This window comes from Crinia signifera, chromosome 8, assembly GCF_055691185.1.
Source record: "Crinia signifera chromosome 8, ASM5569118v1, whole genome shotgun sequence".
Lineage (NCBI taxonomy): Eukaryota > Metazoa > Chordata > Amphibia > Anura > Myobatrachidae > Crinia > Crinia signifera.
The window spans coordinates 123,148,816-123,176,602 of record NC_139224.1 but is presented as its reverse complement, the minus strand read 5'-3'; the positions used below and the strand labels follow the sequence as shown (position 1 = coordinate 123,176,602).

General features: G+C 41.8%; 1 protein-coding gene across 2 annotated transcripts in view; it reads right to left on the bottom strand.

The window, feature by feature from the left end:
• TGFBR3 (transforming growth factor beta receptor 3) overlaps positions 1-27,787 on the bottom strand; it is a 199,070-nt gene that overhangs the window by 46,619 nt on the left and 124,664 nt on the right. Inside the window, exons 5-11 of one of the 2 annotated variants that reach the window (XM_083157112.1) lie at positions 23,656-23,827; positions 22,174-22,339; positions 19,418-19,565; positions 9,274-9,460; positions 6,732-6,982; positions 5,154-5,303; positions 3,265-3,411 (exon numbers count right to left, since the gene is read on the bottom strand). In XM_083157112.1, coding sequence (XP_083013238.1) covers positions 3,265-3,411; positions 5,154-5,303; positions 6,732-6,982; positions 9,274-9,460; positions 19,418-19,565; positions 22,174-22,339; positions 23,656-23,827 — 1,221 coding nt within the window. The remainder of the gene's footprint in view (positions 1-3,264; positions 3,412-5,153; positions 5,304-6,731; positions 6,983-9,273; positions 9,461-19,417; positions 19,566-22,173; positions 22,340-23,655; positions 23,828-27,787) is intronic. The other variant, XM_083157113.1, reaches the window with a different exon arrangement.

Genomic DNA, 27,787 nt, shown 5'->3' with positions numbered 1-27,787 from the left:
CAGCGTTAGAACTACTCTACATTACTGACCCCATTATACCCACAACTACATTACTGACCCCTCTATAATCATCACTACACTAATGACTGTCTCTATACTACTACGTGCTGTCCCTCCTCCAGTTCTCCTAGCACGGGACAGACAGTGTGTCAGTGTGAGCACTGAGCCGCCTGCGTCACATGAGGGTGCGCAGCGGATAATGTAGCAAGGACCAGCACATCCATTCAAATAATTCATCTATTTATTCAATAATAAAGCCTAGAAAAAACATAAAAATTGGTCATAAGGGCATTAGGTGCTTATCAACGGGCAGCAGCTGAAGACAGCCATGACATCCGTGAGCCAATCAACACCCTGACAGCCCGTTTCGGTACCCATGTAGCTCTCTCAGATTTGAGGAACCGAAACGGGCCGTCAGGGTGTTGATCCCTATGGATGTGCTGGTTTGCTACATGATCGTCCTTTGGATTTATATACAAGTATGTGGCCATCTGGTTTTACATATACATTTCAAATATAAAGTGAGTGCTAGAGGGATAATGATTAATAAAGGAAAGAATAGGAAACCGTAAGAAAGAAAATGGGCATGTAGAAGAAAAAAAGGTACTTATGTAGTATCTGGGCTGCCGATTTTTTGATTGTATGCCTTAAGTTAAGGCATACAATCAGATGCGATGCGATGCGATATCGCATCGCATCGCATCCGATATCGGATGCGATATCGGATGCGATGACCCGATTTTTCCATAGGAATCAATGTTAAAATGATTCCTATGGAAAAATGGGTCCTTTTCATACCCCTACTAGGGAGGCCAATCCCGGGCCATTTTTTCAATCCCGGGATTCGGGATTGAAAAATGGTCAATCCCGGGATTCCCAGGATCCCGGGATTGGCCTCCTGATATGCCCAATCATTTATAAAATACCTGTCAGCATAAAAAATGTGGTGGAGGATGCGAGCTGACGCACTCGGCGGGCCGGGGAGGAGGCATGTAACTACTGTAGGTGTCCGGTGCCCGGCCAGACGTGGGTGTCCGGTGCCCGGCCAGACGTGCTGGAGGAGACCTTCTGTTACTCGGCGGGTCGGGGAAGAGGCGGGTAACGCGGTGTCCGGCCAATCAGTGTGTGGCTGTGCAGCGTGTTGTGATCTCTCACATCACGCTGCACAGCCACACAACCTTGTTGCCAGGCAGCGCAGCGTGATGTTAGAGGTCACGCTGCGCAACCACAGTGTTAAAACACCGCCGCGTCTGCCCGGACATTAAGTTAACTGCCTCCTCCCCGGCCCGCTCAGCGGTGCACAAATGCGCATTTGAATCCCGTAATCCCGGGATTGGAGCTTCCAATCCCGGGATTCAAATCCCGGCCAAAAATGCCCTAAATCCCGGGATCCCGCCGATCCCGATCCCGGGATTGGCATCCCTAACCCCTACTATCCAAGTGGGCATGGAGTTGGATATAAACCTGTGGCGAGCGTAGCGAGCCACCGAGCCCGAAGCGTGGCGAGCGAAGCGAGCCCCGCGAGGGGACGGTATTCGTCCCCTCGCGGGGCTCGCTTCGCTCGCCACGCTTCGGGCTCGGTGGCTCGCTACGCTCGCCACAGGTTTATATCCAACTCCATGCCCACTTGGATAGTAGGGGTATGAAAAGGACCCATTTTTCCCATTGAATTCCATGTTAAAATGGACTCAGTCCATTTTAACATTGATTCCTATGGAAAAATCGGGTCATCGCATCGCATCGCATCGAATCGCATGGTCGCATGCGATGCGATGCGATCTCCCGATCCGACCCGATTTAGAAATCGGCAGCCCAGATACTACATAAGTACCGAAAAAAATGGTTCTAAAAATGTTTACACTCTTCTCTGAGAGTATTGTGAGTCCGTGGGTGTTGGAACCTACAGTATACTCTCCTTATTTCTAGCGCCAAACACCATCGGGTGGCGTGGAGGAAATTAGCGGTCAGAGCTTCTCGCTGTTCTCCAGAACCATCCACAGGGCAAGCCCGCAATAGATAGAGCTAAGGAGAGTATAGGTTCCAACAGCCACGGACTCACAATGCTCTCAGAAAAGAGTGTAAACATTTTTACAACCATTTTTTCCCCTAAAGCCACAGTTGCATTTTCTGTTTCCTATTCTTTCTTTTATACATAATAATCATTATCCCTCTAGCACGCAGCGCACATTACAATTATAGATATGTAATATACTGTATCTACAAATCACTCAAGCAGGTGACAGTCTTCTCCTTCATCACTGCGTGTGCCTCACTCCCTCACGGTGCCGGCTGGGTAGTGGGTATTGTCCAGTCTCCTCCCCTCAGTGCTGCTCCCGAGTTCTGGCCCCCAGAGACGTGATGACATCCACACGCAGGCGCTGCGTGTTTCCTGTGCCCTCTGCAGGGCACACTTACAGTTAGTGACAGGTGCGTGCGGGGCAGCAAGTCGGGCTTTCATTGCTGGCGGCGGTGATTGCTGGAGCCCGGTCAGCGGGGGCGGCGGTAGCGTGTCCACGCAGCAGCCGGAGGTGGGGTGCGGTATGAGTGCGGCTAATTGCCGTACCACCCGCACCCACATTGTGATGCCCAGCAAAGCTGCTGCCCCTAGGCATAGGCTGCTGCCCTAGGCAATTGCCTAGTATGCCTATGCCTAGGGCCGGCCCTGGTTCTGATCGCTTTTTAAATACTTTGATAATTGAAGTTGACAAATGTTTCAGCAAAAAGTCCAACAGCAAAATGATTGCTATTATCTAGTTTCTTGGGGCTATATTTGGAGATATGATTTTGACGTGAATAAAAAGTCAGAACTTTTCCCACATTCCCACAGCAAGAAAGCCCTGCCCCAAAATGTCCCTAAGATTGAGCATTTAAATCTGAAGGGGAGTACAAGGCTGCCTAGTTGTCTATTTCAAGTGAACAGAGGTACAGACTGTCAAATAACAGACACCCTCTTCCATATGTACTGATAATATTTATACATAGTAATTTATGTCTAACCATTATTTATGGCCATGCACCAAAAAAGGAACATAAACCGCATACATAGCTACAAAGACCACATACCACTACAGTTTCTAGCTAGTCAAATTAAAGCAGCAGGCACACACTTACAGGGTAAGCTAAATCCCCCAAAAACGGACATCAGTAAAGGAAAAGACGGATTTAAATAAGAGGGATTTGGGTTTATTAAGGGACAGGTAAAAGGTTTGTAATTAATACAGAACTTTAGAAAATATAGCCCTACATATCCTGACATGCACGTACCACCACAATTTCAGGTCGGTTCAAGAAGGGAAGACCTATTTCAGTTTCATCTGCGTCTCCTGGAAAACCGCTATCTCCAGAATCCAAATCCTCGTAATCGCTAGGCCAGCCACTTCCCTCAGTGGGTGGTGACAGCTGTATAACAATCTGTAACATCATAGAAAAAGCTGTCAGTGTGACGGCTTTTTATAAGAATAACATCAAACAAAAAGGCTTTCTAGCTAAACACACCTGATTGCTTTTCCGCTGCCTCCTTTTAGATTGAATAACCCCCCAAAAAATAAAATAGCTTAAATGACCAGTGGACAAAACCAAGTCATTAGAAAACCAGATTGTTTGTGAGCTCGTGGAAATGATGAATTCAGCAAGGGAAAAGGGAACATGTGGGTTTTATATACACACATAGATTGAGCTCTTGGGAGGAAGCTGTCCTCTCGTGTGAACAATACTTATGTCAAGGGGAGGATTTAGGTTATATCTGAGCCTTAAATAGAGAGATTTCAAGAGATTTGTTTTATAGAGCATTGTATAGCCAGACCAGCCATTTTATAGCATGGACTGGATCAGCGTAATTATATGAAGTCACAGCTCATGTGGAAAATGATAGAAAGAAGTAAATATACACATAAACTATGTTGAGTGCTCAAAGAATGTTTGTAGAAATATGTATTTATGGTGCACAATAACCTGACTATAATGTAGGTACCACTTTACTGTGAGGGAATGCCCATGAAATGGAAACTCTGGTAAGTGCTATCAGTGTACGCATGGGCAGTTGCTGTGAATGTCGTGTGGTCTTAGGATACAAGCAGGGCTGGTGCTACCCGCTCAGCAGAGGATGCAAAGCAGGGAGGCCCTGGGCAGGAGAGGCGCTCTCCCTGCTGTACATCTCCTGCTGTCCTCTGTGGCTGCTGGCTGCTGCTGCGCCTGTCACACTGCAGGACACAAGGCCCATGTCTGGAAGCAAAATGTGATGCAGGTAACTGGCCTAGGTTGTGAGGGTACAAAAACTCAGTACTCTTTACTTAGTACGGCGCCCATTGCGGCCATCGCGGGCATTGAATGCACTAAAAAATCGGGTGCGACGCGACCGACGCGATGCGTCTCAATTGACCCGATTTTCCTGTTGAATGCCTCAATTGACCCGATTTTTCCATAGGAAACAATGTTAAATGGGCCACAGAGGCCAAATAGGCCCCCTGAAGTGTGAAATGGCCCCCACAATTGTTAACGCCACCCCACGATCAACGTGAACCCGAAGCGCGGTCGAGCGCAGCGAGCCCACGAGGGGCGGCGGTACGCGTCCTACGACCTTTTCATACCCCCACTATCCACGTCGGCGTGGAGTTGAGAATAGAATAGTGTGGCGAGCGCAGCGAGCCACCGAGCCCGAAGCGTGGCGAGCGCAGCGAGCCCCGCGAGGGGACGCGGATACCTGTGAAGCCCGCAAAGGGACGCGTTTACTTGTGAAGGTATCCGCGTCCGCTCGCCACGCTTCGGGCTCGGTGGCTCGCTGCGCTCGCCACACTATTCTATTCTCAACTCCACGCCGATGTGGATAGTGGGGGTATGAAAAGGTCGTAGGACGCGTACTGCCGCCCCTCGCGGGCTCGCTGCGCTTCGGGTTCACGTTGATCGTGGGGTGGCGTTAACAATTGTGGGGGCCATTTCACACTTCAGGGTGGCTATTTGGCCTCTGTGGGCCATTTAATATTATTTCCTATGGAAAAATCGGGTCAATTGAGGCATTGAACAGAAAAATCGGGTCAATTGAGACATTTAACATTGTTCCCTATGGGAAATCGGGTCAATTGAGACATTTAACATTGTTCCCTATGGGAAATCGCGAAATGCCTCAAGTAGCGCTAACAGCTAGGTTAACTACTTACAGTATTGTAGTAAATAATGCTTAAGTCATCAACTCTGTGCTGTGTTCCACATTCCGTCAGGGAAGACTCTAAGATAAAATGAGTGGCATTTTCTCTTGCTCTGCAAACTGGGTCGAGTAGAGATAGCTCTGTCCCTACGTATTCATTGGCCTTAAAAAGGATGCAACAAGTAAACAGCTACAATCACAGATCAAGAATACACCATTATAACTTAAGGCGTGCACTTCTACATCTAAATAGCAAAATACTGCAATAAAATACATAAAATAAGCAAGCATTTAAAGGAAGGCTACTCAACAGATTACAATGTGAGATTATTAATCTTATTTTTGGATCCAAAAGTTTGACTTCTAGAGCTCCGAGTGATTTTATTGCTGTCAATTATTCAGACAGGTGTAACATCCATTCACTCAACATAGCTTCCACCTTTATCTCTCATTTTGCATTTTGTGCAAACGAAAGAATTAGGCAGGTTCAGTAGACATTCTTATAACCTGGACTACAAGATGGCTACTGAAGCGTGTAGTGAGGATTGAACATTAACAATCTAAGGAGGCCATTCTGCTTGAAATTCGCAGCTTTGCGAGTCAATTAAACACCGCCTGCCACCCGCACAAACGCCCCCCCCCCCGCACGCACGCACCGTGAATGTCCCTGCATGCATGTAAATGGATGTTTTGCATACACATCCATACGCAGCTTGCGTGGGTAACAAAATAATTTCTAAGGTGCTTGCAAATCTCAGATAATCTGGCTACCTTTTACGGGAAGACAGAGGGTGTCATTGGCGAGTTACCATGGGAACGCCCCGCATTTTCATGGGGACACTGGGCATTTCCCTGGGCGTGACTGCAGTCTGCGGCAACCACCCGCACTAATCTGTGTGATCGGGTCAGCGACTTCACAAGTTGCCGCATCCGCTCACACAGATGGGCTGCACATGCGCATAGGCGTATATGCGCATGCACAGCCCATAAACATCGCTCACCATTGCGAATTCACAACGGTGAGAACAAACCAGAGTGACCTCCTAAAACCGCTAAATGAGAAAACCATTATTGACAACAACAAAAAAAATCTACCTTTACACAAACTGAACATGCTCAGTTCTTACCAAAATACATGTTAGGTTTTAAAACTTCTGAGCTACTACTTGACTAATCCATCCTACAACTGTAATCAACTACATAAGAAATGCCAACAGAACATTAGTTGTATTTTCTAAAGGATACAATCAAAATAAGCGGATGTCAATCAAGAGCAGTCTTGTATTCCATAATGCTATTGCTACTCTCCTGCACCAGTTGGCCAACCAAACAAGATCATTTCTATGCAACCATCCAGAAGCATGGTGACTCTCCCACAAAGTCCAATAGTCCCCATGATTCCAATTGTGCATGCATGTAGTACATATTATGCCAGATATTACTACCACTTCCCATCCTTCTCCGTGCCAAGCTCACACAACCAGGAGAATGAAAGCAACCACATCTTGAGTTATTTCTTTACCAAATGATTTAAATTGGCTGTAATCACATGTTTAATCATTCACAAAACCAATAACAAAATGTTACGCACCTCCAAACTGCCCTTTTCTATAGCTGCCACCATCTTGTCCTCATCACACTTCACAGACAAGGCCACGTTAATATTTCCCTGCACTTCCTCAGGATTATCCTTGCTGTTGTCTTGCAGTATCATAGGTATCATGTCTTCTGTTATGAGTCCAAACCCTTCCCGTCCTATAGGTAACTCCACATTCGGGTTACCGATGCGAAGCAAATCAAGCAGTTCAGGAGAAAGAGTATGGTTCTCTTCATCGTTCATCTCTGCGCAACACAAATATATGGTTTTAAAATGGTCCACAACAAAAATAGTAGTACTTTTATTTTCAAAAAAATTCTTAACAATGCAGATATTTGGCTATTGGAATGATAGGGAACATTGTGCAAATAACTTTTATTATCAAATGGACAAAACCATGTTGAGGTAACATGTGCAGAGAGTTAGATTTTGTTAGGTGTGTTCAAACTGAAATCTAAATTGCATTGTAAAAATAAAGCAGCCAGTATTTACCATGCCATGAAACAAAATAACTCACATAAATCTATCTCTCCCTGCACATGTTACATCTACCCACCAGCAGTGCACATGGTTTTCTCAATTAGAGAAGAAAGGTGTTTTGCGATCAGGTCTGTTTTTTAGAATTTATTTTCAATGTGGCAGTTTTTTTCATTTTTTTGGGCAGAATGTACAATAAATTATTTGCTAAGTGAGATGTAATTGCAGTTTGCAGCTTTTTTTTATACAAGTTGTATTTTTATTTACAGTGCATCTTTTAGTCATATGAAATATATGGGTCTGTGTACTGTATGTCTATTGAGCCTTAACCGAAGCTGAAATGAGGGTACAGTCATGGAGCAGTGGCATGAAGACTCATCTAAAGTGTAGACCCAAAATGCAACGATGGACAATAAAAAATGTTGCTGCACCTTAGGGTTTCATATTCGGTATCCATAATAAAAATAATAATAATCATAAATTAGCATACTCTAACCAAACCTGCTAATCTATAGAAAATCCATCAGGAAATTTAATTTGGGTTATCAATAGTAAAAAAAAAATGTACTGTATTGTTCTGGAAAATTTGCAAAATGATTCAGCAATATAGGTAAATGAGTGGGTTTATTTTTGTATTTTTCTTTAGCAATGTGAAAGGAAACAAATTCTAAAATCATCAGTTAAATATTTACTATTTCTAAGTCAAAGATAAATTTATTTTGTTTAAATAATTTTTTTTCTTTCTATATTTTTTTAAAACATGTCTCTTGTGCTGTTAAAGGTAACTGGAATATCATCAACATAGTTTTAGATAATCCTCCAGCTCTATTGAAGGTTTGTTGTGGATATACTAACTCAGCGGTTCTCAAACTGTGGGTCCTGACCCCAAAGGGTTTCCACCAACTCCGCATGGGGTCACGACTTCATGTTGCTGTGACCCAAGGAGTCTGAAAATCAGTTGAATTGTCTGTTACTGCAGACTCCTCGCATCATTTTGTGCCCCCACAATGCTGCCATGCATGTGCTGTCTGCTGCATGGCAAAAAATAGCTTGAGAACCCTTGTACTAAATAAAAGATGTAAACTTCGCTGCCAGTGAAAAGAGTAGTCCTAAGATAATGTGTACAAAAAAAGAGTTTAGCCTGAAATTGCAAACAAATAAATTAACTCAAATGTAAATATTTGATTTAATTTGGTATTTGTTTCCTAGAATGGCGCCCACTAAGCAATTTGCTTAGTGGGCTATTCTGCGTAGGGAAATCGCATCGCATCGCATGGGCCATTTTAGGGCGTCCTCCGACTTTTTCATTACCCCACTATCCATGTCGGCGTGGAGTTGATGATATATAGTGTGGCGAGCCCAGCGAGCCACCGAGCCCGAAGAGTGGCGAGCGCAGCGAGCCCCGCGAGGGGACGCGGAATACATGAAAAGTAACCCGCGTCCCCTCGCGGGGCTCGTTGTGCTCGCCACGCTTCGGGCTCGGTGGCTCGCCACACTATATACAAATCAACTCCATGCCCACGTGGATAATGGGGTAATGAAAAAAGTCGGAGGACGCGTTCCGCCGCTGCTCGCCACGCTTCGGGGTGGCGTGGATAGTGGGGGGGGGGGGGAGGGTGTGTTAAACCTATTTTTGGGACATACAATCATATTATTGTATACCTATTGTCATGGTATCGCACACCCTATAAAAACGCATGCGATGCAATGCAATGCAATATAGTGGGGTACAATGAGGATAGAAAAAATTACATAAAAAAATCGCATCGCATGCCGCTATAATGGCCCATGCGATGCGATGCGATGCGATGCAAGTTCACTACGGTTCCGTACGTAGGAAATCTGGGCGCCGTGCTAGGAAACAAGTACCATTAATTTATTTGCATATAAAAGAGCGGAAAAATTTAATTTAGAGTACTGAAGAACAGTCTCAGATTTATGCTGTTTTTGCTACAGTGGCACTACCAGAAAAGTACAGATGTTCCGGTTCATATAAGATTACAATGATATCATATACAACTTACTTTACATGTACAAATATTGAATATTTTCTTCTTACCTATGTCATCAAGTTTAATGTGGAATTTGTTTGCCACTGGTGCGTACGTGTAGGATGTCACCGTGTAATTCTCAACAGAGGCCCACTTGATCAAGCTCTCCTGCGTTGAGGGAATGTTTTCAATCACTAATTTATCCATGAACAGGAACTTTTCAGTCCCTTTTCCAAATCTTATGCTGTTTGGTGACTGTGGAAAGAAGACAAGCACAAATTGTTAGAAGAATATGAACACTTAAGGAATTAAATGTTACAGTGAGCCTAAAAAATGAACACATCATCATTTTATAATGTTCTCTCTCTCTCTCTTTAGATATATATATATATATATATATATATATATACGTCCAGGATCCCATAACACAGGAATGACACGACACTGCAGCATGAAGTTCAAAAGAAGTGAAAACTTCACATTTATTGTATATGTATATGTATATATATATATATATATATATATATATATATATATATAGATAAAGGAAATAGCCGGCACTCTAAGTCTCCAAAACAGCCGTACATCAGTTGCGGTGCCTTCCGATATTCAGTGAATAAATAGCAACAGTTCAGCCAGCGGCACTCGCATATAACAAAAACACTGACTCAGCGAGCTCAGTTGAATGACATGTTTCGGTTTTATTAACCGTCCTCAGATACCTGAGGACGGTTAATAAAACCGAAACATGTCATTCAACTGAGCTCGCTGAGTCAGTGTTTTTGTTATATGCGAGTGCCGCTGGCTGAACTGTTGCTATATATATATATATATATATATATATATATATATATATATATATATATATATATATATATATATATATATACACAGGTTGAGTATCCCGTATCCGAATATCCGTTATCCGAATTATTCCGAAAACCAGACATTCCAGAAAGTGAAAATTTTTATTTTTTTTGCTAAAAACTCACTGGGGACATTTGTAACAGCATCACTGGGGACATGATGTGTAACTGGCACTATATATGTGCAAGACAATGATTGCTTGGCATTCAAATTCAGTGCTGAGATAGTACACACATTTTGTTTCACGTTTTGAAACCTTGTTTTTTGAACAAATAAAATATATTTGTGTGTATTTTATGTGGTAATAAAATATATTTGTGTGTATATTATGTGTTTATACAGCATAAATGCGAGATACTTCAAAATTCATCATTGAAATATTAAAATATTCCGAAAAACGGAATAATCTGTTATCCAAAATTCTCCTGGTCCCGAGCATTTTGGATAAGGGATACTCAACCTGTTTATATAAAAGGCTAAAAAACTCCTCACCACTGAGTTGAAATAGTGACCACTAGAGGCCATTCGACGAACCAAATTACTCCTTATCAGAGAGTGAAGGCAAAATGATCTGTTTCAAACTTACTGAATATGGAGAGAGGGACAGAGATTGGAGGCCGGAGCAGATAAGGACTAAGCTGTCTTAAATATATATAAAAATACATAACAAGCTGGTGTTATGATAACATGGAGTGCCGGTCCCAGGAGGTGTATGTACATTCAACATTTGACAGGGCACCCCGGATGCTGTACTAAGGAGAGGAGAGTGCCTGCTGCTAGCGGTTACGTATTTATTTTACAGATTCTCCACTGATTAAGTATTCACATAGGAATATTGTTACCATGTAGATCATGCACTCCGGATCCCCTGGTTTTAAAGTAATAACAGTGGGCAGATACTCGGGATCTCCCGGCACTTTTATTAAGTATAGTAATGGCTACAATAAGGGTGTGTGGCTCCAACTGATCCATTTTCACACCTCCACTGCCACTTGTTCTGCCGGTACAGCATTCGATTTGAGATGCAAATCCGTAGCCAGGTACTCTGGATCTCCCAGCCTAGAGCGGCATCTCTATTACTTATACCAACAGCCACAATGTGCTATTGATGCATGTCTCCAGCCAATGCAAACTTGTACCTCCAAAAGCATTGAAGAATCGGTCACAGAACCTCCAGTGATTAAATAAAAAGTGCTGATTCCTTCTAACGCGTTTCGCTCCTAATCCTGGGCGATTTTTCAAGGGGCCTTTTTGTAAAACCCCCTACTGGTGCCCCATTTTCACCTCCGCTACTGCAGCTTTAGAGATGCAATGATACATGCCCCAATTTTGTCCAGAATCATGTATTTATTTTAATATTTAGCATAATGTCCATCAATTTCCATTTATTTTCTTGAGTTTAGAACTTAGGGTATGCAAACACAAATATTATGCACATTTTGCAGATGAATAAAGAAGGTTCTTCATGTGTTTCACTTCAGGGGCCCCACAGTGCTAATCGGAGAAAGTCTTGCTGAGAAGAAATAAGACTTTAGAATGCGTTGCTAGACAATCTTTTTGATCACTAATGGAGAGGCATTTTCACTTCTTGATTCCCACAATAAGTGACCTCAAACTAGCTTGAAATCTCGCAACATGAAACGCAGTTATAAAGTTCCTACTTTCTTTGAATAACAGACAGAGATTAGATATAAACAATGTGATTTGGTGCCCTGCACTGTACGCAAATAAAATATGCTTTGGTAACTGAATTACTAACATCTGTGAAAATATTTATGACCCTTTTCTTCTGTTTCGGATTAGAGGACAGAGGAGAGTCCTGGATTTCACGTCTGCTGAAGCCAAATGATGTAAAAGTGGATGATCAGGTACAGTACAGTGATATCCAATATACTTATAACAACAAATCTATCTTTAGTACCAAAAAAAGTAATCTTGGCCCCAAGAGCTATTTCAGTTTCCTTGCTTCTTTTTGTAATGTAAATTGAAGTATTTTCATGCTGGTATGGAAAGAATGTCCAAGTGCATCTTATTTCTCCAAAATATAACAGGCCATGTCTATTTCAAATCATCATTCGCTTTAAAAGTAGAATTACACACGTAGCATGAATTCCTTCTGAAATACATGATTGTGTTGAGATTCTTGTCCCAAGAGAATATTTTACGCAAAAGTTATAATCGTGAATAATTGTTTGGGATCATTTTCAGTACAGGCAGAACACCTGGGTGCATTTTGTGGAACCAAGATGGCCTCCCCATACCTTAAGACGTTTGCTGCGGATTCAGTGACCTGCGTGTAAATGCCTATCACTTCAGGAGGAATATTTTTCTGACATAAAACAGAGTCACTGTGGAGTTTTTAAATATAACCATATGTTTCTGCTTTGTATTAAGCTTTGAAACCCTCCATACATACAGGGAAGTGTCTATCATGAGGTAACAGATGTGTCTTAGTGTTGTTAAGATAAGTTTTGTCAAGATAAGTTTGATAATAATTCATAGATAGCAAATTGCCAATACTGATCTTCCCATCTATTGGTATTGGAGTTTTGGAAAGGCAGTGGCTATTGCTTAGCAACAGCTGTATATTGACAGAAGAAACTTTATACAGTGGGAAAGGTTAGGAGCAGTGAACTTTGGGCAAAGAGGTGTTGATACTGAAGAAGTCACATGAGGTTGTGGAAAATGAACCACATGGAATGCAGAGGTGGCGTTTAACTAGGACCACATCTGTGTACAGGGTCATAAACACACACTGCAGGTGACACAGGGGTATATGTATCTTATGAAGCAATTTTATAACGGAGGAGAAGTGAGCCAGAGTAGTAGTGGCCCATGGCAACCAATCAGCTGCTCTGTATAATTTTATATAATGCAAATTATAAATGTTACTTCAGTGCTGATTGGTTGCCATGGGCCAGTTCTCCTCTGGCTCATTTTCCCTCCCTTATCACTGCTTCATACATCTATCCCACAGTTCCAAGCGCATCCTGTGAGGATGTAGCTAATCATAGAAGCCAGGGGACATACATAAACCTATAACAAAAGAAGACTGATGTGTCTGTAGGGACATAACTAGAATTTGCTATTTAAAAGTGCAATTTTTCATAGTTTAGTGAAGCATGGCACTTCAGCACAAATATAGTAGAGCTGAAAGAGAATGAGATAAATGTATAGTATAGACCAACAGTAAGAAGACTCTTACTGTAGCTTGTGTTTGGAGCTGAGAAAGCATGCAGGGTTCTGCCAATCCAAATGTATATATGAATGCTCCACACCTAAATTTAGACTCTTGTACTATACTCAGAGAGAAACAAGCTGGGGCTGATGCTTAACCTCTTCCCGGCTAGAACAAACCAGGAAATATGTGAAAAAATGACTGTATCTACTGCAGATATAACTTTATCTAAATAGATACAGAGACAAATCTATATGGGAAAGATTGGAGGAAAGAATACTACATGCTGCCGCTTTCCCGAACCCCAGCGTCCCCCGCCCCTCAGTTGGTTCCAGTTCATAGATCTACAGCAGGGTGGCCAAATCGGTCCTTCGAGATCTACCAACTGTTCACGTTTTCCAAATCACCAAGCTGGTGCACAGCTGTAGTCATTACTGTCACATGTTCAAACCTGCTGCATTCATTCCTACTATAGATCCACAGGTGGCCTGATATCCATGAACTGTTGGTAGATCTTGAGGACAGGTTTGGCCACCCCTGGTCTACAGTGTCTAGATAGACACTCAAAGGTTGACATGCAATATGTCGACAGGGTCAAAAAGACGACATGGTCAAAATGGCACCATACAACAGGATCAAAATGTTGACACGGTCAAAATGGCCCCATGGAAAAAGGTAGACACATTAAAACATCGACACAAGTTTTTTCATGATTTTTTTTCTTCAACTGGCTTCACCATTCATGTCGCCATAGGTAGACCTATTGCTTGTCTATCTCGACCATGTCTATCTAATAATCCACACACACCCCCAGCACGGATGTCTTTGCCTGTCAATCAGTGAAATGCAATTGCATTTCTGCTCTGCGATCGCAGGATCCGTTCTGTACAAGCGTTGACCGTGTCCTGCACGTGCGCAGTTTCCAAACAATTGGGAAACTGCAGGTTGCACTGCATAAGCGATCCAACCTGAATTAGCCCCTAGTTTCCTTGTACACTGAGATTTCTCCGAGAAAAGCTGAGGCCTGATCTTCCGGTACATGAATGAGTGAAAATGTTTCCAAAAGAAAGACTAGTAAAAAAATGACAATTTAGTTATCTTGAAACAAAATGAAAAGCACATGTTTCAAATAAGAAGATTTGGCAGGCTACAGCTACGCATAATATGTGGATTTCCCTTCTCTAGTTATGGCACGCTGTGCGCCTAATACCTGTTGGCTTAAGCAAAGCCAGCATTGAGTAATGAAAGGGTTAATAGCGGACGATAACAAAACTATGATTTTTACTTTTAAAATATTTATAGCAATAGCTATTCGTGAAGCAGCGAGGTCAAGAAGACCCAGATGGAAGTGAGCAAAAAGCTGAAGTGGAAACATTTAAGGTCAGGCCCAGTTCACACTGCGTTGGGACAGCCCCTAAGTACGATACAGCAACAGAGCAATTCTCCTAAATAATGACCTAAATAACATGAGGCCAAATTAGACATAAACTCTGCTGCCCACTGGGAAACAGAAATCTGTCCCTGATGCATGTTTCCACTAAATAGCTTAGGAACTACTGATTGGTTTAAATCGTCCAATGATACTGTATTTACAAAAGAGGGGAGGGGGTGTATCGGAGTTTGGAGAGAGACAGCGCCGTTTTTCAAATACAGAGTGGAATTCAATTGCCGGTGAAGGGTGCAAATTGCTGTTTCCTCTGTGTTTAATCTCTTGCACCCTTCTCCAAGCTAATTTTCGCCCGATTCACCCAAAAGTGTTTACCAGCCTATGGGGTAGCAAACACTTATGTGAAAGATTCCAGTAAAGTGTGGCAAGTACCGCAAAAATTCTGCTTGGCAAGAAAAAACAATTAAATCCCTCCTCCCACAGTGTGTAAAATGACAGCTACAAACTGATTGGTTGATAATTTATCTCTCTCCAAACGTTGCTAAATCTTCCCCATAGTTTCATAGGGATAGTTTTGAAATGAGCAGCAGATACACTGAGCACTTCCTTCTCACTGACCAAACTAACTAAATTATAATTGCATACCTCCCAACTTTGCTGTTGTGGATTAGGACAATTATGAACCTACAGGGGGCATGGCCATAAGTAGCAGAAGGGTGACCAGTACTACTAATGCGCTGGACTCCCTGACCCCTACTATGCAGAGCAGCAGCAAATAGGACAGATCTCCCAAATTTCCAGCCCAATAGGGATAAAGATGCCCCCATCAGTACTGAGGCACTTAAGTTAGATGCACAATAGACAACGGGGTATATTTGACTTTTGTGAGCTGTCACAGCTCGTATAGTCAGTATTCAACTGATCCCCAGCACACGCCGTTTCCAGGTGGCTGTTTTTTTGCAGCGACGTGAAAACGGTGCGGACGGCCACTAGAAAAGCGAGGCTCGCGGCTAAATGCAGCGGGCTCCCTGCATTAGCCTCGCTGTTTGGGGGAATCCTCACGGTCATCTGACAGCGAGGATTCCCCCCGGAACGCTGATTAGTGTGAGCGGCCGGCGCGGGGGTTTAACCTCCTCGCCGGACTGAGCTGGGGAGTCAGCATCGGGAAGTGTATACACATTTGCAGTATTCATTAGCAAGTGTTTACACATCTGCAGCATGTTCAGCCTTGCACAGAGGATGTCGCTGATGATGCGCTGAAGCATGGATAACCGCCTGAATCTGCACATTCATTCATTCAAAAATTATCTAATGTGTACGCAGCATAAGTCTTCAAGCCAGGACTGACCTGCCTAAATCACAAAAGTATGGAGGTATGTTTAATTATAATCCAAACAAGGTTTCTCTATTCTAATTGGATAGTGCTTGATAGAGCACATTGCTCTGATTTCCAAAATGAAGGAAGTAGAATTTAATTGCAAATACAAGAATGAATACCTGTTTTTAACGCACAACCCCTAATGCAGTGGTTCCCAAACTGTGTGCCGTGGCTCCCTGGGGTGCCTTGGGACACTTGCAGGGGTGCCACGGGTTGGTGGCCCATGTCCAATTCAAATGATTTATGATCAATTATTTATGGACAAAACCAGTGCTGGTGGCTGCCAATCATAGACTATGTGAATAATCACAAGAAAATCTAGCCCTTTAATACCTAACTGAACCTAAGAAGCACATATAAACACAATCTACTTTTATTTTAATTGGGGGGGGGGGCTAGGGGTGCCGTGGAAAAATTCTGATACTCTAGGGTGCCGTGATTCAAAAAAGATTGGGAACCCCTGCCCTAATGTATGAAAGTGCTAAGCATGCACTCTCCTGCCCTGTGTGCCTGTATCTGTGCGATGTCACTGTCTGTACAGCGTAGCACACTGATTGGGGAGACATGATGGTGCTGTCGGCATTACTGTGAGAAATCTGATGCGAAGGGCTGACCAGATGCAGTATATTTCTTACTGTGGGAGCATCATGTAGCAACCCTGCAAACATTACACTTGTGGTGCAGGAAAAGATTATATAAATGATATGCAAAGAAGTGTGGTATCGCTCACAGACAATGTCTAGGTCGACAGTCACTAACTATGTCTATATGCACAAGTTTGACGCCGATAAAAGGTCAACATGAAAAAGGTCAACACATGAAAAGGTCGTCATGAGTTTTTCACTTTTTTTGGTAACGCCATGTGGACCCCCAAGTAGTGTACCGTGTGCCCACACGGCTTCGGGACAGAAGCCTTGCTGCCCACTGCACACTTTACTATTCCCAACTGGAGTCTACATTCAACCTTAAAGTCACCCCAAAATGTTGAAAAATGAACGTTGACCTTTTTGTGTGTTGACATATTGTTTGTGTTGACCTTTTGTCAATATCGACTGTGTGCATGTCGACCTTTTGGTTTTGACCTATTGACAACAATACAAAAATGCCTATTCAGTCAAAAGTCACACATCTATTCAGTTAAACCAGTGTGTTTTCGCTAGGAGCAGCCCTATTTCCATTGCAGTTGTTTTCCCAGATTCTGCTTTCCCTGCCGGAAGCAGGTGAAACAAAATCCCTGGTAAGCCGTGGCACGTGCTGGTTTATCAGCACTAATTAAATTGTCCACGGGCAAGACAACTGCCTCTGATGTGATCGGGGGTAATTGAACACTGGCCTTAAAGTTCAATGAACAATACTGCCACCATAGACACAGACTGGATTTCCAAAGCAGATCCCAAGGCCTGTGAATGCACTAGGTGTCATTTGTGCAAACAACATTGCTCTGCTTTTCTGCATGCTTCGACCCTTACAGCTAATGACAGTACTTCTGATATATTTTGATCTAGGCTACTTACTATCTATATAGCTTTATGGGAGAATTTAAGATCCTCCAATAATGTACAAAATATTCAAAAACTTTACATTGCACCAAACACAGGTTGTTTAAGATCAAATCAATTAGCGGTATTGTTAAGAAGTCAATAACTAGGGTTTATAAACTAAATGTAGTAGTCTATTAATAAGTAAAACTAGAGATAACGCAGCACTCCAGATAAGCTCGGCCCTGCAAGGTGTTAGAATGTATGTTATTGTAAGTGAAATGTTAGCAATCTGTCAACAAGTATAAGAAGCAAGCTCTATTCTTTGTGCCCATGGTCACAGTATATAACGGTTTCCAGCTTCTTGTTTAATGTAAGCAGGAAATTCCTGACCTCTAGGCCAATAATCCCCAGGATTTATCAGTCATCCAAAAGACAGGTAATTATAGCCCTGAAATGATGCGTACAAGTGGTATTACGCAGCACGCCTTCTGACCAAATCAATCATTTCATAATGTAGTCTGTACCGCGGCAGACACTATAACTGTAGTCCCTTCAGGAGTTACAGGTTACAGTTAAGAAAAAAATAAAAATAATTGATATATACTGTATAACACACACAGTATATTCATAGTCTCCCTCGCCCCGGTCCAAGTGCCACACACTTTTGATTTGCTTTAATAAAATGACGTCGGACTGGGGTGCGGGTTCTGCTGCTCTTTTTCTGCTGAAGGAGGGTTAGTGGGAATATTTAATTCTTTCTGCACCGCTCATTTATGCTTTAAAATTTACTGTCGTAACTCTCACTTTTGACATCGCTTTTACCACTATGTACACCGCACCCCCCACTATATATTACCCTTATAAACATTGCACCCCCGTCCTCTTCTACAGTATATACGGCACCCCCACCATATTCTGCCCCAATATACACACTAAACCACCATACTCCTCCAGATGATGCCCCTATATACCGGGCTACCCCTAATCCTGCCATATACCGCATACTCTGCGCTCCCTCCATAATCTATACCGCTTCCTCCATATACTATAATGCAAACATTGGTCACTTGCCATCAGCAACAGGTAGCATTAGTAACCAAGAAATGGATACAGGAACCACTAGATGGTCTGGCAGGGATCAAAGCAGGTGTACCGGGGACATGTATGGCCACTTGCCAGCAAGGGGAAAATGTCAATCAGTCTGGTAGGTAGGGAATAGACCCTGGGTGGGATGAGCAGTGTGGTGACTGGGAGGAGGAGAGGTTGTTGCTGGGGCCCCAGATAATGCGGGAAAAGAGAAGGCAGATAACCGGCTCAGCTGCTTTATATATTCTGCACACTGGGGGCAAGGTGGGGTCTTGTGCTTGTTCGTCCAATACCCCGCACAGGCCATGCCCAGATCCCTCCGGTCAGCTTCTGGTGGCTACTGGTCTTCTCTATCTCCATACTGGCAGCAGCTGTACAGGGACTGGTAAGCTTGCATGTGCCAGTTCTGGTGTATATATTACAGAATCATTATAGCCTGCCCATTACAGATATACAGCATCTCTCAAACATTTCAAACGGAAAACAATGAATGCTTATATGATAAAGCTAAAAGTCCATACACACTGGGCGACTATGCCCAGCGTGTATGGATAGCGATGATGACAATCATCAATGCGGGGAAAGCCGCTCAGTGCAAACCTACTGTTTTGAGCGTTTAAAGACTGATTTATAAAATGTGTGTTGGTTGTTATAATTCATATAAGTATATTCACATGTATAAAACTTTTGTTACATTTATAGCACTTGATATATCACCCTCTAAATTTCCTTTATCAGTTAGTATAACCAGTACTTCTGCACTCAGCTGATACAGTATAAGACAGACAGACACTTAGTACATCTATACAAGCAGTAGACATATTAGGGAACATACCAGGACTTCCAATTTGCCTTCAATATTGTGACTCTTAATAACCCAGTTCACTGCTTCTGTGCTCTTAAGAATAAGAACCAGATTCTTGACAAGCTTGCCATCGGGATGCCGTGGACTGATTTCAATGTTAATGTCGACCTGGAATGAACTAAATGTGGAAAAGAATGAAAGCTTACCTTTTATAACCAATCCATTTCAACATTTCCTACACAACCAATTAATCAAATTCGTTTTCACCAAATAAAGAACATGTGCTAACCAAACTGATCTAACAAAACCTCTACATCAGCATATGACTTGAGGTGAAATGTAATAGGGTGTGAGAATTAGAAATGAGAGATTTTGAGAGTTTTCCCATTTTTTAGGTCAGTGGCTGTAGAACCCTGGGGGGGCATAAGACACTTGCAGGGGTGCCTCGGGTTGGTGGTCCAGGAGTAATTTAAATTGGTCAGTAGACAAAACTAGTGCTTGTGGCTTTCCATCATAAAATATGTGGACAAACCGAAGTAAATCCTGTTCCCCACCACATATCTAACACTAAGGATGAAATATAAACACAATTTAGCTAATTTAATAATATTTTCTAAATCTCTTTGCTTTTGGACCAGGGGTGCAGTGAAAAAATTCTGATACTCTAGGGCGCCATGATTCAAAAAAGTTTGATAACCACTGGGCGAGGTACAGTATGGAAAAAGGGGGAGAGGAAGCGCTGGCATATAGTGTTCAGAGATGGGGATAGAATGAGCAGTATTCAATAAACTATGAAAATAAATATTTTGAGTGTGGGTGAAAATGCTGTTCTTATAATGAGAATTTTGATGCCATAAACAATAGAGTTTTAGTGCTAGATGATCTAAGCCTTGAAAAGTGATGAAATGTAGAGCGATAAACAACCAGCCAATCAGTCCCTAGCTTTCATTTCAAACTGAGCCTGCAAACTGAGCCTGCAACATCGCAGATAGAAGCTGATTGGCTCGTGCGTTATCACTCTCCATTTTATCATTTTTGAGCTTGGAACATATGGCCCTTTGTCTTTGTGATGCAGCAGGAGGTAGGCAATGCTACAGTAATATTGTTACAGATGGAGGTCACTTTAGTTGCCATTTTGAAATGTATCACGGTGCAAATCTGACAGATTCTACCTAGCAACATTAAAATGGAAGAGGCCCGAAAATGCTTCAGACATCAGAGCTACAGTAGTTGTGTCAGGTGAGCCGAATCCTTCATTGAAAACGCTCCACATGTGTGATTGTTGACTTAGTTGTTGCTTTGGAGAAATTGTAATATATCCAATTCAGCACTACAGGAAGTCTGAAGTCCTGGCGCTTAGGACTGTCATTACAACACAAAAATAGCCAAGTTTCAAGCCCTGGTAACTTTGAAAAATATATTGAAGGAATTTCATTCAAAGCAGAGAAAACCAAAACGGTTATAATACTAGAGCCTAAAAATATACAGGGGTATCATGCGCCAAAGCAGCCAGCTGCCTGGTACCTCAGATTTCACTTCCAATGGCAATTAGTTTTTGGCACTGTAATATGTACTGGAAATTAAAAGCATATGTCTCACATGAGTATATATCTCAACGCCACCAAGTCTAAGATGTATGGCTGCAGAAAAATACATTTTCATATAATGTGATTTTGTATCTTAAACAAAAAAAGAAAACTATATGAAACTGCAGCCAAGTTGTGCGCCGAATCTAAATTCATTAGGAGGTACTCATACACATGACTGGTTTAATATGCTTCTTATAAATCAGCTGGCAAAATGGCTGCCATGTATGCATTGCTATTGTTATGCTTATTTCAAGCACAAACTATTTATGCAATGCTGTGCAGATAACATATGTCATTCACATCAGTCCCACTCCAGTGGAGTTCACAGTCTTACGGGGAGATGTAGCAAATAGTGAAAAGAGCTTGCACCTTTCATTTTATAGAGAATACTTGATACATGCTACCTGGAAGCTGTTTGGATGCTATGGGTAAATTCTCCACTGGTCCATTTCTCCACTCTTCACTGCTAACCCCCTAAATTCCCTCACATAACCTTCGTAGTGCGCCCAAAATGGCTGCCTCATGTGGTACGCTTGTGGATGAAATGAAAAATACATGGACCTGACTGTCTGGTTGGGACCCTACCTACACTGCAATCACAACATTTTGTGTCATTTCTTCTAGGGGTAACCTATTCCACCCAGGGTAATCCTAAGCAGTGTGCACAAGATGGCTGCCTCACACCGGGTGGAATACACAACTCGTGGATGTTATTATCCAAAATGCCTGCACCATTCCTGCATTTTGCTTACTGTGCTCTCAAGGTTTTCTCTTATGTCTATGTGACTTGTCTATTGCTGTACTACCTAAATCTTATGTATTATGTGCATTGTTGTGATGTCTGTAAAACGCCTTGAGTACAGTTGGAGAAAGTGCACTACATAAATAAAACTTACTTACATACATTAAACTGATAATAACTTTGTCAGAATCTACACTGCCAGTATGTTTTTGGGAGTGTGGAGTGTGGGAGGAAGCTGGAGCACTCAGAGAAAGCACATACCAAATAGGGAGAACATACAAACCCAACATAACTAGGCCTTGCTTTGTGAACTCATGACCTCAGTGCTGTGAGGCTATAAAAAATCACCATCCCTGTTTGCCCACAACAACAAAATATGTCACCTAATGATTTAGTGTTACATAGAAAAAGCAAATTGTACATAAAAACACAATTCATCTTTCAGTTTAGTTTACCTGGAAGGCGTGGAACTTGGAGAACCAAGCTCAATGATGTAAACATCCCTCTCTTCTCTGGACTCTAGAATGCAGCCCATAGCAGGCTGAGGATGCACATAGCGAGCAAGATAATTCAAAGACAGGAATTTCTTCTCTATTCTGCATGTTGCAGGGAAACTCTTGTCTGTGAAGAACAAAAGACTTTCGTTAAATATGTAAATCAGTAAATGTCCTGCAAGGAACACAAAAATGCTGAGAAGCTATGTTTCTAATGGGTCCTTTACATATACAAATTATCAAGAAGATGCAGTACTGTTATACTGCTTTCACATTGCAGAAATGGGTAATGACACAGTATTCTTAAATGGGACTTTAAAACGGGTCTGAGCCTTGAGACCTTTCACATTGCAGGTGAAAACCGTTTTAAAAATAATTTAATACCATTCAAACATTCAACCCGTTTAACCCCCAAGGGACACGTTTCAAGCCATTGAAATAGAGCCATTCACACTGCCTAAAAAACGGCTTTAAAACGTGTAGGACTCTGCTTTTTAACCGTGTTGAAATACCGGTTAACTTTAACCGGTAAATCAACTCTGGCACTTTCACATTGCAGCCTTAAACGTTTTAAAATGGAAAAAAAAGGCAATATACCGTTTTAAAAGTGCGATGTGAAAGGGGTATAAGTTACTCAACTGCTGCTAAACTACTCTACCCCCCCCCTCCCCCCAAATTCCAAAACATTGTTGGCCTAGTGATAATTTGGGGCACAATTAAGCCCCATCCCCATAAAATCACATGTGTGAATAAGTAATAATTATCTTTTCACATGAAGTAGGATGGATCCTGGGGCCCTGTAACACCATCACAAAAACAAATCTTATATTGTGTCCATCTACAAAGTATACAGTACTTTTGATAACCATTTGCTACCATACATTGAGCGATTACTGTTCCATCCTGGTATTTGTGTGGGACGTTGGAATGACAACTGCTTGTTCACGGCAACTGAATACTAGCAGGTAGATTTACTAATAGCTATTTATTAAAATTGATGATCATCTGTACCTCTGGTTCCGCATTTATTTCTACTCCCTGTTAAATACGATCTGTCAAAGTTGACGATGTTCAGCTGCTATAATAACCTCCACTTAGTAAATCTATCCCTTAAAGTAACTGTGCAAACCAAGGAGACTTGAACATACCAAACACATCAACCTGAGACCCAGAGTGCACTAGCTGGTGACAATATTATTAGTACTAGTAGGCTAATGCATTTGTTACAAGAGAAAGGATTGCTCCAGTGACAGAACCCTACTGCATCCTATCACACTGTCCCGAAGTAGGACCATTTATAGCCTCAAATGAACAGCAATAAAGCTCAAACAATGGTAAACACTTACACTGCGATATGACCCAATGAAATTTTGGATAATATCCAACTAAATACATTTCCTCCCTCACTTCTTTTATTACGTAAAGTACAAAAATAACACATACCTTCACCCACTTTAATGTGAATGTTTTTGGTCATTTGGACTTCGGTAAAAGATGTGACAGCTCGATACTTATTCATGGCCCATTGTAACAGGTGCTCGTTACCAGAAGGGAGCAGTTCTTCTGACTGTGAGGGTTGAGATCTCTCATACTGAACGGAAGATCCTTGGGATACCTAATAGGACAATAAATCATTTAACTTTGACAGCATCAACTTCAGCAAAAAATCCACAATATACCTAAATGTGAAACCTATTACCAAGACTGATATCAAAGGACTGTTAAATATGGACAATTAGCATTGTTGACACTCTAAAAAATTTTTTTACATTTTTATTTTAGTAAATCACCAATTGGATCATCAAACTCAACCTTTTAAATGGAATATTGGATTAAACACACCATTAGTTCATAATTTATATATTTTTGCATGTCATTTTGTATGACTACAACAGTGCGACCGATGGCAAGCTTAATGACGCACCAAGCTGTATTTCTATCTTAATGGACACTAACAGTGGACATTTCACTCCTTACAGCAGGCATGGCCAAACCGTGGCCCTACAGCTGTTGTGAAACTACACATCCCAGCATGCCTTGCCATAGTTTTAGCAACTTCTAATAGCAAAACTGTGGCAAGGCATGATGGGACTTGTTGTTTCACAACAACTGGAGGGCCATAGTTTGGCCATGCTTGCCTTACAGATTTGGCTGTGCGGTTCTCCACAAGCCAAATGTCTTTGCAGTGCTTTTGGTATAAAGGAACACGCTACACTACCGAGGACACGTCTGTCTCAGAAACAACCTCTTAGGCTCATAAGTGTTAAACTCATGGACTATTTTGAGGTTGGACCATGCCAGGCTTATCTAAACACCAATCAACACTTGTTGTGGAGACCGATATAGTTTATCATCACTTCCATTGGAAGGAATAAAGTGCAGCTTGTAAAGCAATCCAAACAAAACATATTAAATGTAAAAGGTTAATCACAAATGAGTTTAAACAAAAATAATCAAGCAATAGACACAGTTCCCATAATCAAGAACAGGGGAAGGGGGGGATTGCGCATGACTAAAGCTGATTCGCTGATTAAAATATGAAGAGAAACTTGCTAGCATACACAAACACTTGCCCTGGCCGTTGGAGCAGTGTGATTTATAGGCTTCTCCAGAAAAGGAAAGTTTATATATTTACACACACATTCCTTCATTTCGTGTCACGTATATATGTTACTGATAAGCTCTTACATAAGATTTACGCTGACGTCACCAACTTGTAGATAACAATTTAAAGCAAAACATTAATGATGCATAATACATTTAGGTAAACTTGATTAAATTGGTTATGAACAAGAAATAGTAATAATTTCTGTCCATTTATATTTTAATTATTATTTATTTATTTACAGTTTCTTATATAGCGCAGCATATTCTGTTGCGCTTTACAACTGGATACAACAGTGATTAAATAAACTGGGTAAATACAAACCAACATGGAGGTAGGAGGGCCCTTATAAGAGGGATATCACACTAACCAATGTGAGTTTTGGTACGCATCAAGGGACCAATCCACTCTTGTTCTTGAAAAAACGTCACTTACCAAATTAGTTATATCAAAAAGACACACACACAGAATTTGTAATCAATGTTTATTTGTCTTTTATTTTTTCACCTGTTGGCAATTGCTGAATATCACAGCCTGGTGATCAATATCTATTGAGAAACAACTTTATTCCGGATAAGAAGATCCTGAACCTATAACACTTTAAGTATTTCATCTGCGCCATTCTTTCTATATCCCAATTCTTTTTCTGGCCCTGCTCGCAAGCTTACAGTCTACAGGGATAATAGGAGGGATACATAAGGATAGGATTCCATAGCATGGCAGTCCCATCAGATTACAAGACAGTCCTGATAGGATGCAATTAGATATGAATGAAACTGGAGGTTGTTTGGGGGTTCCTGAATATGATAAGCTTGCCTTAATAGGTGAATTTTCAGGGAACGCTTGAAAGTTAGGTGCCTAGAGTAGAGTCTTAATGTGCCTTAAAGGGTATTCCATAAGGTGGGTGCTGCCTGACAAAAATCTTGCAAGTGTAAGTGGGAGCGAGTAATTTACCATGTGCTACCTAATGGTATGACATAATTGTCAAAATTGAATATGTGAAATCTGAACCAAGGAACCTTACTCTGTCACCGTCAGCTTTTTTATTTAGGTATTGGAAAAGAGCTGGCTATTTTGCCTGCAACACCTGGTGCTTCTCAGCCATGTTATATTACCGCAGGGAATAGCAGCTAAGTGTTATCAGAGATATCCTGCAGAATCATTCTGAAGCTGTAAACATTTGGAATGACGTTAAGACATGAGATACTAACTCCTGCCGTAGTACCAATAACGAATGTTACAGTAAAACAGGTGATGCTTGAAGTGTTTGCAGAGATTAGTATCTGTGGTGCCAAAAATCCAGCACTGCTCTTTTTTTGTTAGCAGGTGGAAAAGTGTAATTTCTGTAATAACCATTTACACTACCCATACCCAAATACCACTGTGATTACAACATCAGAAGTATAATGATTGCACACAATACCATGGTTACTATAAATGAAGGAGTACAGATCCACCAGCAAATGAATTACATGCACACGGATGTGTAACTGCGGATAAAGAAATACTCCTTTACAGTAATTAAAAGTTATACAACTGGATGGGTAAATGCCCATACGCCAAAACATTATGGGAGTGTGCTGCTTTGGGCAATGTTCTGCTGGAAAACCATGGGTCAGGTCATTTATGTGGACGTTAATTTGACCATACTACTCCTCTGTGACCGATAGACAGGTGGATACAGAAAATTGTACTAGTGGACGATCTAAACTAGGGATGGGAAACCTTCGGCCCTCCAGCTGTTGTGGAACTACACATCCCAGGATGCCTTGTTACAGTTTTGCTATGTGACCATGCCACAACTGTTGCAGGGCATTCTGGGATGTGTAGTTCAACAACAGCTGGAGGGTCAATGGTTCCCCAGCCCTGATCTAAACATTCATTAAACTATCAGAGTAAAAGGTGGATAATAAAAAGTTACTTTGCTTCATACAGTAATACTCCACTTGGATTATGATGGCTGTAGGCTGCAGCAATTAAACCATACTTCCCAACTTATTTACGCAGGACAATCCTGATTTTGAACAAATGCCCTTATGCCCTGTGGATTGGTTTCATATTTCTATTTTATATACAATGCTTCAGAACACTTTCAAATCTGGTTCCCAAACTGAGTGCCAAAGGTTGGGTGTCCAAAACCAAATAAAAATATTTATGGTCAATGTGACAGACGATACCAGAGCTGGTGGCTGCATATTATACATTTGTGGACAACCGGTCCCCCAACACATCACTGAATCTAAGGATGATTGGTAAGCACAATTATCTTAAAACTTTTTGAAAAATATTTCAATAATTTTTTTTAGCCTAGGAGTATCTTGAAAAAGAATACCAAAGTTCTAGAGCACCATGGAGGGATTTTGCAATAATGCCTCTCCTAAGGCCCGATACACTACTGCGATTTTGGCAGGTTTCACCCATTTCCGACTGATCGGGACAAGACTCAGCCCAAATCGGATGTGTTTGATGTCCCATTGGGTCCGATGTGACTCTGACCCCCCTCCAGGCAGCAGGGAACAGAGTTCGCAAGCGATACATCACATGTGAATGTGTGCAATGCAATCTTGCCACCTTTGTGGCAATAACCTCACTCTGATCCCCCACTTGCTGCTTGGTGTTGATTTAAACTACATAGGTGTCAATGCCCCTCCCCTTTTAACTTTCCAAAAGGTGTCAATGACATCCTGCTCACCAAATTTGATTCTGTATTAAACAATCTCTCGTATAGGGTAGTGTTAAACATATGATAGACATTGGAACTGACAGTGCGGGGGGGGGGTGTACACACCCAAATGACACTGGCCATACCAACACCGCATTGATCACAGCTCCTTCCATTCTCAGCAGGGGCCCTTGGCTGTTTTCAGCCCGACCCCTGTGGTCCTTAATCCGGCCATGGCGCCATGATTCAGCTCTAGATATTAATTTTCTGGCTGCCAGATTTCATACCCATATACATCTGCTTCATGG